The 15726-nt window shown below is 40.3% G+C and overlaps 1 protein-coding gene across 1 annotated transcript in view; it reads left to right on the top strand.

Moving 5' to 3' along the window:
- Window positions 1–1148: 1148 nt before the first annotated feature.
- Window positions 1149–15726, top strand: part of gapvd1 (GTPase activating protein and VPS9 domains 1) — a 29933-nt gene continuing 15355 nt past the window's right edge. The window contains exons 1-7 of the mRNA XM_080895007.1: window positions 1149–1295; window positions 11092–11310; window positions 11651–11918; window positions 12029–12601; window positions 12694–12777; window positions 12888–13022; window positions 14200–14392. Coding sequence (XP_080751133.1) covers window positions 11126–11310; window positions 11651–11918; window positions 12029–12601; window positions 12694–12777; window positions 12888–13022; window positions 14200–14392 — 1438 coding nt within the window. The 5' untranslated portion in view covers window positions 1149–1295; window positions 11092–11125. The remainder of the gene's footprint in view (window positions 1296–11091; window positions 11311–11650; window positions 11919–12028; window positions 12602–12693; window positions 12778–12887; window positions 13023–14199; window positions 14393–15726) is intronic.

Here is a 15726-nt window from a genome sequence, read left to right as displayed (position 1 = left end):
TTTGTCTCCTTCCCTAAATAAACAACCCCTTTTATTCTTACTGCTTCACTGAAAAGGTCATCCAAACTGAGATCTACATGTAAGACCGACTCATTTTGGTGACTTCAAGTTTGCATCATGCAGAAAGAATTCTACAATAAGCCAAGCTCTTTATGAGAAGAAGAAGGATATAATTATCAATCAGAGGACACGGATACAACTGATGAATCTGGTGAGGAGGTCACAGTTGCTGAAGCTGCTCCTGCTGAAACAAACAAATCCAAAAGTGGTGATATCTCTTGGATGGGCGAGGCTCATTTCACTGAAATTCAACCCAGGCCCAGACATAACAGTATGAATGTTTTGCCCCTTTCCATGGGAAATGCTCCTTCTGGCAATACATGCCCAGCAATTCAGGCAAATACGACATAATGGGATGTGATGCAAAAACCAGCTATGCATCGAATTGAAGACGACAGGAAGATTTAAAGAAGCAAACCTGCGAGTGGCATCCCTGAGAAAAAACAAGGAAAACATCAAGTCCTCGATATGTTTTCTGGACTGCAACCTCGCAGCTGCTGTGAGGAAGGACCTGTGATACCGCTTATAATATTATAATATTTTTTTATAATATTAAAACTAATATATATATATATATATATATATATATATATATATATATATATATATATATATATATATATATATATATATATATATATATATGTGTGTGTGTGTGTTTGTGTGTGTGTGTGTGTGTGTTCCATTACCTGTCAACGATAGTAAGGTAACATAACACCCTTTTATTTTAAAAAATTTTTTAGAATGGAAACGAGATATGCTGTAAAAAGAAAGGGCCTGGGAGCTACAAGAAAAATATTAAAACCAGTCTTTTCATGGATAAGGAAGCCTAACAAGGTAACTAACAATCAAACTGCATGGTAAACCATTGTTTTGAGGATATTCTTTGGTTGATTTAGGACACGGGTCAAAACCGATCAGTTAACATAAGAGATAGTAACGGAAAGGTACCACAAGAGGAAGGTTTAAACCTCCTTAATTTCCAGGAAACCTGATGTTTAAACATGTTTTCTATTTTAGCGTGAAATGTCCCTTTAACGACCCAAATGCTTCCTTTTGCGCATGCGCGTTGCGCAGGTCTCCTCGTGATGACAGTAAATGACAGCAGCGTTCGCTAATGAAGAAGGCAGTGTGAGACCGCTAACCGCCAACAAACACTTGACTGACTCGAGAAATCTTATGATCAGCTGTGTTTAGAGGAGGTGGGAACAATTAGTACGGACTAATTACGTTTGGTAAGTGACTGATTTTATGGTAACGCGTATTGTTGTTCACATTTGGTCCACTCAGGAGCTTGCAGCCTAAAGCTAAGCTAACGTAGCTATCGGGCTAGCTCATCATTAGCTTGACCTGCTCGCAAACGTTAGCCCAGTTTAACTTGGTTAACATTAGCAGGCTACTACAAAATTAGCCAGTTCACAGGGCTACTTTCTTTCCGCGTCCCACAAATCAGTGCATTCGCAAGTTCGTCTTTACTGGAAGCAGTGTGACACCTGGGTGCCCCTTGTTCCACTTTCCTTCATAGCTTTTAGCTGGCAAATACCGGTCATATGGTTTAATTGATATGATTCCCGGGTCGTCTTGTGGTGATCTACTACAAGTTAATGGAGCAGACGTTTACGGGCATTAACATTACCCATCTCGATCTGCTGGCTGCTTGGCCAAATCTCAGGAGTGGAAACAGCATCAAATCAAGGACACTATAAACACACAAATGCACGGCAGTTAGAAAATGTACATGTTTTATTCAGATTTTGTGTTAGATATGCTTTCACCCACTCACTGAGAAAAGTGGGTGCGGTGTCTAAAGTAACGTAAAAACATAGGTACAAACATGATGTTTGTAACGTTAAGGCTTGTTAGGCCTTAGGATATCAGAAGCATGTTGTCATTGAACACGACTATTCAAATAAGCGGTACATGTTTCTGGCAATAAGTAATTATCGCTCGGTTTTGTCCGTTATCATTATAGTAATTACTGGTAGATTACAAAAAATGAAGCCGGTTAACTCAAATTTAATTCAGCCTGTTCGTTGCCAATTGCAAAATGTGAAACGTTGCTCCTTGTCGTGTGTTATGTCTTTAAAAAAAAGTTGTAATTTTTTCCCCCCCAAGGTTAAGCTTAATGACAAAAATCACAACACAAACATACACGTATTTGTTGTACAGTACAGTGCAGTAAAGTCTTAGCACCTGTAAAATAACTAGAGCTACAGTTTCCACGTCCTTAGTTATCTAAGCCCATAACTCCCATATTGCTCATCACGTCATGCTTTTTTGTTTATAGCCTCAGTAGTCACTTTCAGTTTAAGTCTTTACTAAAAATTGAATGTGATTCAGATCTGACTGAGGCTCAGCAAACAGGACTTTATTCCTCTGTATTTGTGACTACAAAGTGCCTGACCAAGGTTCAAGTTTTTCAGTCTGAAACCTCAGCTACAGTCCATTCAAATTTGTTGCTCAAAATGCTCAATAGTAAAGCAAGCAGGCAGCAGTGGGGAGTCATTGTTAGTTAATCCAGATAATAATAATAATAATAATAATAATAATAATGATAATAATCATTATTATTATTATTATAAATTTGTTGTAATACAATGATCTGCAGCCACCCCTCAGGTGATGTTTACTTTTATTCTTGCTCCGTTTCATTTCGTGTTTCATCAGTTCTTGTCCTGATGCATTAATAAAGTGTGTGCTGGTTAAATTGGCCAAACCTGCAGCGAACGGTTAGTTTTTACTCCTTCAGAAAGGATTGAGGTTCAGGAAAAATGCTGAGAAAGGTCACCCGTAAGCCTCACATATTTTCTGTACACTATCTGCCTGCTGAGCAGTGTAAGAAATTCTGAGAAAGGGAAGTGTGAAGAGGATGTTTGCTCGGGACCGCAGATACCTTTTGTGGAAAGTGAAATCCTTTAAATCTATAAATAAAAAAAACACTCAGTTCTGTTGGTTTGTGTGTGCGCTCATGTAGTGGGTGGAGTGGGCTGTGATCCAAACACCTTTACTCCGATGCTGAGATATTTACTAGAAGTAGGAAGCGCAGAATAAGTCCCAGAACATTGTCCACGCTAACGGTGGTGTCTTGATACAGCCCCTTTTAAGACAATAATTTATCAATAATATCTGTGTAACCGAATGAGAAAAATAAATCTGGAGAAAAAAGCAAGAACAATGAGAGATTTATTTATTTATTGTATTGTGGTGTGGCATTGTATTATTATTGTTATCAAGATGGAGTTTTGCTAATGAGTCATTTCAGTTAGCTCCTTGGTTTGCTTTTTGCTCCCTGTCTTCTATTTTCCCCTATGAGTATTTTCTTCACCACAACCTACTTAACTTCTGCTCACATTATCCTCCTTCATTTAATAAGCACCATCAGAAGTTTTTTTTTCCCCTAGACTTGCCCTGGCATTGATAATAAATTAAGGCGTTTAGAGATGTTATGAGTGAACACTCGGTCCTCTCGTGACTCATGTTAACAGATTTCAGTGGCTGTCCTGCCACGACTTTTATTCTCACATGCAGCTTACAGAGTTGAAGATTAAGCCTTCCCTCAGTGTCTGTTGTTTGGTTTCTCTTCTGCTTTAGAGTTCCTCTGTGCTCTCCATGACTGACTCACCAGGTAGCTCTACTCTGTGGATTGTATTGACGCTCGCATGCACATGAGGCTGTGGCAAATGGCAGTAAACCTCTCTGCTAGACACTTAAAAGCCTAGTTGCTTTTTCACTTCTGTCCAAATATGTGAGGAATGTGCTTATTCAAGAAGATGAGCGGCTCAGTGGAAGTGCGCCATAAGTGTGCTTGTAAGCCAATCCCATATGGAAAAGAAATAATAAAAACATATATGATTTACTCATGAAAGTGGCCACTTTCATGAGTAAATCATATATGTTTTTAGTAAGTATACAAAACATACAAGTTTCATTATATAATTTTTCAAGGGATCTTATATGTGTTTTCACTCTTGTATGCTTTTCATACAAGTTTCATACAAGACAGATAAAAACTTTATAAGATTTATATATATCTTTTCCATATGGGAATTACCTGTCAGTGACTTACGTTCAGATCTGAAATGACTTTTGAACTGAGAGAAAATGACTTTTTTGTCTTTATTATTCTGATCTGTTAATTTACAAAGGTCCAAAATCTAGAGCAGTTTACAGTACAATAAAGACCCAACCAGGGATTTGTTGTTCCAATGTATTAGTATCATCAGTAGTGGAACGGGAAAATTCAACATCACAAAATGGATAAGCCTTTCTGTAACCACTGGACTATGGTAAAGTTTGGAAATGATTGGCACCTTTTTTACTAATCATTGGTTAATCATTTTGGTCATTTCCAAAGCTTAACGGCTGACTGATGTGGGTTTTTCTGTTGTTGTTGTTTTTTTTAGCCTTTATGTTGATAAGCACAACATCTGAAGCCTTAGTTCACACTGATCATTAATATTTGACATTTTATAAATAACACAATTTGTTAATTAATAGAGAAAATAGAGAGATGATTGAAAGTAGAGATTGGTACTGACAGTGACTACTCCTTGGTCTTCTTCTTCCTGCTTAATGTGCAGACTCAGGCTGGCAGACTTGGGGTGAAACCCTCCATGCATTGTAAGGAGCTTGTGTTGATGTCAGTAGCTTCAAGGGCTGGGCGATATGGCCTATATCCATATCACGGTATAATTAGAAGCATGTGTGGTAACGATATATATCGCGATATATTCTTTTCTTCTGTATAACGTATTTTACACACTATAAGGCACACTTAAAATCCTTTAATTTTTCTCAAAAATCAACAGTGTGCCTTATGTATGAATTCTGGTTGTGCTTACTGACCTGAAACCGATTTTATGTGATACACGGCACGCAGAAATCTGTCAAAAAATGTTTTAGTACGACTTTGGTAAGCTATGAAGGCGCACCGCTTGATGGATTGCCGGAACATTACGGCTGCTTGCGAAGTAATCTGGGTCCAAAACTCCGTCTTCTTCAGGTCCCAAAGTCAAACGAACACTGTGGCATTAGGGCTGTTCGATATTAGAGCAGGGTGATATGACCAAAAATATTTATCACAATATACATTTGAAAATTTGCGATAACGATATAACTGACGATATAATTGACACTAGACAAAATGCTTTACAACTCCACAACTTTATTAGTGCAAAAAACCCTATCAATGTATTTTCACTTAAACAAGCAGCTGTTTTTTTATGTACATTAAAGTTATATAAAAATGTAATAGTGCAAATTCCTTGCTGACAATTTAACCAAAAGGCATTTCCAGTGGAAATTGGCCGACATATCCTCAGCATAACCATGTATAATATCCACAAAACTTAAAAAGAGGTTATACACACACAATATGGTAATATTATGTTGAAGCACAGTACGTATCACTCCGTGTGGCGCCTGCCTACGATAGCCGTAATGCTCCGACAATCCATCAAGCTGTGCAGCTTCGTAGCTTAGCAAAGTCGTACTAAAACATGTGACAGATTTTTTTAGTGCCGTGTACGACATAAAATCGTTTCGAGGTCAAAAGGCACACGGGATTATAAGGGGCACTGTCGATTTTCAGAAAAATCAAAGGATTGATTTTAAGTATGCCGTATTTTCCAAACAACACGATAATAACGACGGCCCGCTAGCATGCGCTACCAAAAATAGTGCTTTGTTGTATATCTGACGGACAAAAGCTAAACCAGTTCCACACCACTGGAGTTGCAGCATTTTTACAAACCAATTCTGGTTCATCCGTTTCATTTAATGATCCACTTTCGCTCTTCTCATTCTGCGTCGCCGCCATGTGCGTATGTAAACAAAGGCACTGCGCATGCGCATTTTACCCATATTCTATCGCGATATTTCATTTTCCTATCGTTGCCCAAAATTACACCGGTATTACCGTGAACGGTATGATATAGCCCAGCCCTATTCGATATAACGATATATATCGGATGACGATATAAAAACGTCTATCGTTTCATTTAAAATAAACTGTTTACGGCAATATTTTTTTCATCGTTTTGATGGACACTGTAGTGGCTATATTAATTTCTTAAAGTTCTCTATTTCTCTTATATTTAATATAACCACACTACGGACGGACAAGCGCCTGTTTTTATGCGTTATGGTTAGCAACAACGATGGTAACACCATCGCGTGTCCGCTTGTTTATGTTCCACATAAACCTTTCACAATAAAGCTCAAGATCCTGTTGAGACTTTTCAAAATAAACTGAATCACGTGAAAGAGCAGATTATTTATGGATGAGAAGTAAAAAAGAGCCGCCAGGTGCTAAAAAATAGACCTTAGACTCAAACGTTAGAACAGGCTTTTCCCCGCAGCACCCTGTGTAATAAATACTCATAAAGAAAACTGAGGCTGTTACAACTTATGTCTAAAAATGTATCGTTTCATGCATCGGTTAAAACACTCGACTCCAGCTACATGACACGCAGCTGGAAACACTTCATGCAAGTCGAGCTGCCCGAGATTCACAGAATTTACAGAACTTGTTACATTTTTGTGATTTATATCGCTATCAGGACGATAGAATTCTTTTTTCGGGAAATGAGATTTTGGTCAAATCGCACAGCCCTATGTGGCATCACTGAGAGTTAAAAGCTGTCTAAATTCTTTCATCTTTAATAAAATGATGAGCGTTGCTGCTCTACCAGGTGTAAAAATTAAGTTTAACATCCAGGCATCCATGAAAACAGAATTTATTAAATTCAACGGAGTTAGAAGTTAGCAGGAAGTTAGCTCGCTAGTTTCCACTTAATGTTTTGACTTGCTATATCAAAAATTAAAACGTACAGCTCTGCTATCACTTCCAACATAAATGAAGACAGAAAACTAAACAGCAGTGACTTTTGTAGGGTTACTGAAGTTGGGCTAGCTGGTATATAATGATGTCCTACGTGATCGCTAGCAAAACAGTTACGTTAGCATAACATTAGCACAGTGAAGCTGAAGGATGAACGCTAACTTTTTTCCACTCGATAAAAGTTAACGTGAAGGTTTCTGGTGGTTAGGGACAAATGCAATTGCATGGCAGGATGCTATAAAGGGACCAAACTTCAGTCAGGAGAACAACTGAGATAATCCATCCACAATACGAGGTTGGTCATTAATATACTGCAACAACATGGGAATAGAGCAGCTGCGAGAGAATTCAGCATTAATGAATCAATGGTACGGAAGTGGAGGAAACGCAGTTTTTGGTTTTCCCCATATTTCAAAAGTGCTTCGTCTTTTTGCTATTACTGTCGCCCGGCATAATTTGCAGATGATGTTGTTTGCAGCCGCTGTAATGCTTTCGACCAAAACAGGTGCAGCTTGATGACACCATCAACATGCTCTATTGCGGTAGAGCGGTATAGTCAAAATCTCTACCGTTGGCCAAATTTATATCGTTTCTACCGTATACCGTTTATACTGCCCACCCCTAGTAGCTTCTATCTCCTCCTTTGGCCAGCTTATCATCACAGTGGGGTATCTGATCACAGGCATGTTGATTGCCCAGATCTTGTTCTTCACATTCAGCTGACTCCTCAGGAATTGCCAAGCTAAGATCCTGTAGGACTTTTATATACAGACAAACTGGTGATGGCTAACTAACAAGACATAGGAGTGGTGGACAAACAGAGGAAAACACCCCTAGTGACAGATGTATCTATACCGAGTGATAGCGACATCAGGAGGAAGGAACACGAGAAGCTGGAGAAGTACCAAGGGCTGAGAGAAGAGCTTGGGAAGCTGTGGAGGGGGAAGGCAACAGTAGTCGCTATGGTAATTGGAGCACTCAGGGCAGTGACCTCCACACTGGGGGAGTGTCATCCCTGGAACAACATCTGAGATCTCTGTCCAAAGAGCACAGTCCTAGGCATCTGTTAGAGGGCCCGAGCTTGAAGGGATAGAGATCGCCTGCAGGGCGAGTGGGGAATTTATTTTATTTTATTTTTTTAGATGTGTAAAGCTGGTTTCAAAACAAACAACAACATCACATCTAGGTTATGCAGACACGCGTTGTTGACATTATGTCTACGTTACATGTATATTGTTTGTAACTACATTATGCTAAACAATTTTTAGTACAGTGACGCGCTGGGGTGACTGGAATCTAATGGCATGCATGTCTGTAAATAAGTGTTCATCAAGCAGTTATAATAATAGAGCTTACAATTGATTACTACTTCTTATACACAAAATATGTTGCTTGCAAAGAATAATAATAATAAATGTCTTTATTCTAGTGCTGTCAGTGTTAATCTCATTAAAATGACGTCATAACCGCATTAACGCAGCAAATCTCCGTTAGCGAGTTAACGTGGATCGCCCTGTGCGTGGGGCTGCACGTTAGCGCGGGTAGCTTGTTAATGCATTAGAGCGGGTAGCTCGTTAATGCGTTATTGCCGTGCAGCCCCACGCACGGGGCGATCTACGTTAACGCGCTAACGGAGATTTGCCGCGTTAATGCGGTTATGACGTTAACGTCATTTTAACGACGCTGACACCACTACTTTATTCATTTCTTTGGTGTTTCTGATCAGCCATTTTTACCATTTGACTATATATAGTCACATAATGTTATAATGCTGCTTTTAATGAAAAATGTAAACATAAAAATGATGAATAGTGAAGTAAAAGAATCGCTGTTTGTTCTTTGCCATGGGAATTCAATGTAAAGCCAATCATTATGTCTGCATAACCAATTTGATTTGCTTGGTGTATCAGCTCTAATGTTGTAGTTGTCTGTTATCTTCCGAGCAGTGACGCTGCCCTGCAGTCGTTCCTGCTTTTAAGGCAGTTTTTTCCATTAGTCTTATTCTTCTTCTCCTCCCAGTGCCTAAACTCCTTATTTTAATCGTTTTTTTAAATGTTTGCAACCACACACAAAGAGGCTTTTGTGGATAGAATTAAGGAAGAAATCATTCAAATTTCACGCATTCTGCTTGGATTATGTGTTTTGGCTGTGTATGAGTGGCAAAGGAAGAATGATTTGCATTTTCTGCTCTGTAGCGCGTCCCAGAGCTTGTGACAAAGCCTGCTTTTGCAGTTGTCACTGGGCCAGTCTTCAAAACACACTGAATGCAAATGATCATTTTCCTTGTATGATGTAACCATCATGAACAATGTAGTATGTGGTGTGATCTTAATTTTCTGGGAATCTGCCCATGAGGGGAAAAAAGAAACAGAGTTAAAATTTTCTCCTTCAAGGTCAACCCCTTGTGCATCTTTGGACCACTTTTAGGACTGTTGAAAGTTCTGTTAGGGCTACCTGTACTGTGTACTCTGCAATTATTTAACCAAGGATCTGAAAACACACAGAGGTCAAACATAAACTTATTTCAAAATAACCCAAATTTGAGTGGAGGTTCATCACTGGTGTTGTGAACTGGGTCTCTGGTCATAGCCATTGTGTACTGGCACACTGTGCATTGAAATTTGGACCTCAATACTCTTTTTTTTTTTTTTTTTTTTTTTTTCCCGCCTGTCCCATTATATTTTATTTTCAGATGTTACAGACGGGACAGACATGACTGAGGGATAGGAAAGGGAGAAAGAAAGAGGAAGGAAAGGAAAAACAGAAGGGGAGAGGGACAGTGAGAAAGGGGGGGAGAAAAAAAAATCTCCTGGATCACCTGTTGAGAGAAGAATAGAAAACAAGCAAAAAAAGACAAAAAAAAAAACAAAGCAACATACTAAACACAACACCATCGCATTAATCTAGCTAAGTGTAAACAGCAGTAAATACTAAATATTCAATGTTGTTGTGCAGCACGCAGGACAGATGTGCTTCGAAGTAGCAGCCAAGAAAGGTGTAATTTGGGTCTACGAGCAGTGAACACCCGTGTGCATACCTGTGTGGATCAGCGCGCTTGTATTCCAAAGGTTTCTCCATGTAACGATCTGCTAGGGAGTGTGGGGGGGCCACAGCCCCGTCCTCCAGGGTGTGAAGCAGGTATGGAGGAGATCAAAACTCCAGACATCCAGAGGCCCCCAGAACACAAGAGACCATGGAAGACCAACAGAGGGGCAGCCGCGCCACTGTTCCAGTAAGAGCTGAGGAGAGTCCCAGATGAGGGTTCACTCAGCAGCCGCGGAGCAGAAGCCAGGGGGAGTTGCAGTGACGCGCCCATGAGCTCCGCCGGCAGCCAGCTGTGCCTGAGTGACCGAGCCCCAGGCCGAGAGGCCGGGGGCACCCCACCCCCGAAGGGGCCCGAGCGAGCCCCAGGCTCCAGGCCCCGATAAGCAGCCGCCAAGGAGGACTGAAATTTGGACCTCAATACTCAATACAAGAAGAGGATCCTAAAGTGGAGGGCAGCCAAATTTAAAGTGTTGTTTTTCTTCTTCTCGGGGGCCGATTCCCAGAACTTTTTGATCATACCCCATATTAAGCCAATTCTTTAGAGAGAAAATGATCTGCTATAGAACAATTGCAAACCATTAGAATACTACTCTCTACATATACTTCATTTCATACATATACTTGACCCTTCAACAGCACGGTTGCCTGTGGTAGAACGTTACAATAACTGCCCAAAAAGTGACTAAAAGACAGTTTCTCCATTTTGTTTGTTTAAAAAAACAAAACAAACATTAAAAAAAAGGAAAAGGTAAATCCTTTCAGTTTCAGCACTTTATAGTTTTTCCAGGAATTTAATCCTTCACTTTCACAAAGTTGAGACTTACAGGAAACTGAATAAAATGTAACATGTGTGGCAAACAGTATTTAATAAAACCAATAGCATCATTTTATTGTCCCTGCCTGGTGAGTTCTCACTTCCTCCTACCAATGTGCCCTTGTGACACAACTGTGACTGAAATATCAGAAACTTCTGTGTGTGAAATCGGTGCAGTTCCCCTGATAGAAACCTTTCTCTTGTTGATGTCACGGTTGATAAAAGTTTTTTTTTTTTTTTTTATTTTTTAAAAATGTCTATTTAGTTTTAGTTCCACATACTATACCGATTTACGTTGTTTCCATTGGATCTTGTCTCTTTCATGCTCCAGTCATTTGCCTCTCTGCCTGAGTGAGCCGTTGAAGATGGTGAAGCCAGATATCCACACTCTGGCCCACCACCTGAAGCAGGAGCGGCTGTATGTGGCGTCAGAGAAGCAGCTGATCCAGAGGCTCAACAGTGATGTGCTGAAGACAGCTGAGAGGCTGTACCGCGCTGCATGGATTGCAAAGCAGCAGCGCATCAACCTCGATCGTCTCATTCTCACTAGGTTAGATCTACTGTCACGATTCACTGTATTGTTGGCGAATAAGAGAAAAGTCCCGAATATTTTGTATTTTTAACCTATACGCAGAGAGCAATGTAAAAATTACAATTTATTTGGGGGAGAGTTAAGGAAAGTTGGGCATTTCCAAGATTTGACTTGGTTTGCAGAAAGACATTTTAGCCAGATTGGTAAGTAAAACGGAGCTAGATGCAAACATTTTAGTGCAATTCTAAACTTTTAGTTGAGTTTGGTCTTTTTAGGGAGGAAAAAATGGAAAGATTAAAACTGCTGTTGGTGGAAGGAATTCTATAAAATGTGGTAATGACACAACTCTGTTCCACAGTGCTGAGGCCTCTCCGGCTGAATGCTGCCAACATGCCAAAATGTTGGAAGATACACAGTTTATTGATGGCTACAAGACTCTGGGCTTTCATGAAACAATCTATGGAGAGTTCTTGGCCAGGTTGAGGGATAATCCCCGGCTGGTTGCGTCCTGCTTGGTGGCAGGAGAGAGGCTGATCCAGGAGCACACTCAAGGTGCCATATATACAGTCTTCACCTCACTTTATGGCAACTGTATCATGCAGGAGGATGAGAGCTACTTACTACAGGTCAGTGATCCCACCTGCTTCTGCTGTTACACATTAGTAACAGTTTCATAGGTTTTCAGTGAGATAAGAGGTTTTCGTCTGGTTCATCCATCTTTCTTTCCAACTACCAGGTGTTGCGGTACTTGATAGAGTTTGAGCTGAAGGAGAGTGACAACCCTCGTCGTTTACTCCGACGGGGAACCTGTGCCTTCAGCATACTGTTCAAGCTCTTCTCCGAGGGCCTTTATTCCGCCAAGCTCTTCCTCACTGCCACCCTACACGAACCTATTATGCAGCTTCTGGTTGAAGATGAGGACCACCTGGAAACCGACCCAGCCAAAGTGACGGAGCGCCTCACTCCGGCCCAGCAAGAGCGCTACGGAGAGAAAGGCTCTGAGGGCTACAAGCAGAGGGTGCAGGCAGCTGTCGAAGCGAACGAAGCCAAGCTGGTCGCTCTGGTCAACAAGTTTATCGGTTACTTGAAGCAGAACACCTACTGCTTTCCTCACAGCCTGCGCTGGATCGTGTCCCAGATGTACAAGACTTTGTCATGCGTAGAGCGTCTTGAGGTGGGAGAGGTGCGCACCATGTGTACAGATCTGCTGCTGACCTGCTTCATTTGTCCAGCTATAGTTAACCCAGAGCAGTATGGCATTATCTCAGACGCACCGATCAATGAAGTGGCTCGCTTCAATTTAATGCAGGCAAGTGGCGCAGCACGTTTTCTCTTTGTAATGTCATATACACGGCCATTCTGTTGTGGATGGGTTTACAATGTTTTTGTTTTGCCATACAGGTGGGGCAACTTTTGCAGCAGTTGGCAATGGCCGACGATGATGCAGACCCAAGGCGGAAAAGCAGTTTGTCCAAGTTTGATAAGGTAGGTCTGTTTCTGTAAACAGAGTAATGTGTTTTTTGTTTGGGTTTTTGGGGTTAAAAAATGAGGGGCCTTATGTACTAAGATGTGTTTTCTGGGTCTCTGTTTGGCAGAGTTGTGTTGCTGCTTTTCTGGATGTGGTGATTGGCGGAAGAGCAGTTGAAACCCCACCCATGTCCTCAATGAATCTTCTAGAAGGCCTCAGTAGGACTGCAGTCTATGTTACTCATAATCAGCTGCTTTCTCTGGTAGGCTGTTTTACAGTTACAGTATATGTCCCTGTTATGTGTTTTGACAAAAAAAAAGTACTTGCAGGTTAATCGTTGGTATGTTATCAAATTTCGAAAATTTAGCTACTCTATTGAGCCACTCGAAGGTACTTGAAAGCCAATAGCAGGATGAGATGGCTCTAATTAATGTATTAGAGAAATTGTTCTAAGTATCCTACATATAGCTCTGTCTGACTTGATGGGATATGCATTAATACATGGATTTTTATTCAAGATCATAAAACAGATCAAATTCCTTTTAGTATGAAAGCTAGGTGCGGTCATTTACTCCAATCACTGCAAAAATAACTTTGTAGATGAACTGAAGCCGTGTGTAACTCCACACTGGGAACCAGTTTAGGTTTCCAAAGAACTTTGACAAATCCAAATTCGCCTTTAAGATCAATCGGATGATCTTGGAAAATGCTACATTCTACTTCCTGCTTACACTTCAGGTTCTAAGGACTGTGAGGACTTCATTTTTGATAGATATAATGTGCTCTGATCTTGATCGGAGGCTTATAAATAAATACAATCTATCTAAACTATTCATACACAAACATTGGTTCTTTGAGCAAAGCTGAGCAATTACTCAAAGCTGGAAACGGAGTAGCTTATATTAGTAACTTTTAAATTCTAAAGTAAATTTCCCTGCAGAAATCTAAATCAAGCTTTAGTGGTATCAAGAAGCTTAGTGCCAGTTTTTAAGTTTCTCTGTTTATTAGATAATTTGTCTTTCTGTGAGTTAATGAAGCTCTTAACATGCTTTTGTGGGCTTTTCCAACTTTGTGCATCATTGCTTCCTTGAATGTCTTATGAAAAACCTTATCTGGAGAAGTGCATTCTTAGTCCAAAATCAGATTTTATATGCCTGTACTTAAATATATACTGAGGGGCACCTCTCTGCACTTCTAATTTTGTCTGTTTAATTGGGACAGCTGGCTCAAAGTAGCTTCTGAAGAAGTCATTAGTGCAGAATTTAAGTAACGTATTCCAGTCTGCACTTCCAGTTATTACTCAGTACGTTCCACGAACACATGAAAACGGTGTAGTCCTTTTCCATGGCCTGTAATTGTGGCTAAGGATCAAACCATGTCTTACATATTACCTATAAAGAAGTCCTGGTAACTCGAGACTGTTTTCCTTGCAACTCTAGGTGGAGTTTGTTCGAGGCTTGATGGCAGGGGACCACCTTAGAGAGGAGGAGCACATGGCATTGGAGACCCTGCTGGCCAATGTGCCTCAGTCTCGGACTGTTAAGAGCAACAGCCTGGAGCTCACTCCATCCAACACCCCTCAGCTCTCTCCAGCTACTACTCCTGCCAACAAGAAGAACAGACTTCCTATAGGTAGCTTTCTCCACAGCACCTGTCCTTCTGTGACTCTGGTTATTAAGACTGTATGCACTGGTGTACATGATCTTAAAAAACTTTTGGCTTGATAAAACATCACAATTTGATACAAGGACTAGAAGATATAAGTCTAGAGTTTGTCTAATGAGGGGCAAAGTAAACAATTAGAGTTGAACGGTGATAGCTAGTGAAAGCCTGTATTTTATGAGAAGCTAATGAGCTACTTCTTAGCTTGTTATAAAGATAATTAGTATGGCCTGGATTGAGGCTCTATTAGAGAAATGACAACCAATTAAATTACCAAATATAAATGAACAAATTTTAATTGGAATGGATGGAAAAGATGCATAGATTTTCAAGACAAATGATTCTGTAGCAACTCGCCTTAATTAGAAATGAATCACTTGTGCATTTATTTACTCAATCTTGACTACTTGGACTACTTTGAATTCTCAGATACTTTGTATTCTGTCTCCAACTCCCTACCTTGTCCTTTTCCTTTCCTCCTGTGCTGCCAATGAATGACCAGGACAACACTTAGCTGCTATAACATCCTGGGACCCCACAACCACCACCCTGTCTGCACACATTCCATTAGTAACCCCTTTTGGTGGGTAGCCTGTCAGTCGTGTTAGTGGACGAGAACCTAACCCTCATATCTGTGGCTTCTCTCAGCTTTATGTTAGATGACACTCATAAGACGTTGGTTCACGCTCCAAGCTGCACAGAAACCACGCTGCCGCACAACTTGTTACCTAGCACTGCTGTTGTCGTTGTGCTCTCAACATGCCTGCTTTGCCCTTCACAGTGCTTTGGCTGATTATTAGAGCTAAGATGTTATTCCACTCATTTTGTTTTATACGTTTTTTATTTTTGTTTTCTTCCCCCCCTGTTTCTTTGCTTCCTTAATCAGCGGAATATGGCTATTCATTACCAGGTAGAGTGGGGGAAAATCTATCTTTCACCTTTTTCCCTTCTGGTTTATACCTCAGCTGGACTAAGCTAAAGAAGAAACTATTACAGTTAAGGATGGTCATGGTGACGAATTTCATAGTCGGCTAAATAACAAATAAAATTAGGCTAACCAACCAGTATAACTTAGAAACACTCAGATATCAAGTTAAATTTGAAGACCGTTTAATGGACAGTGCCAAAAAGTGTCTAAGAAAGACATTTGAGTTTAATCACATTCTTCAACAATGACTCAAGTGTGGTACCTCACATCACGTATTATCATGCATTATTCTATAATTTGTGAAAAAAGGTTAAAATCTAAAATACCAAGAATAAATCATCTATTTATTTTCTTCCTCTTATCCGGGTGGTGAGAA

The sequence above is a fragment of the Rhamphochromis sp. 'chilingali' genome (assembly GCF_963969265.1).
Source record: "Rhamphochromis sp. 'chilingali' genome assembly, chromosome: 10".
Taxonomy (NCBI): domain Eukaryota; kingdom Metazoa; phylum Chordata; class Actinopteri; order Cichliformes; family Cichlidae; genus Rhamphochromis; species Rhamphochromis sp. 'chilingali'.
This window is presented reverse-complemented; position numbering and strand designations above follow the sequence as displayed.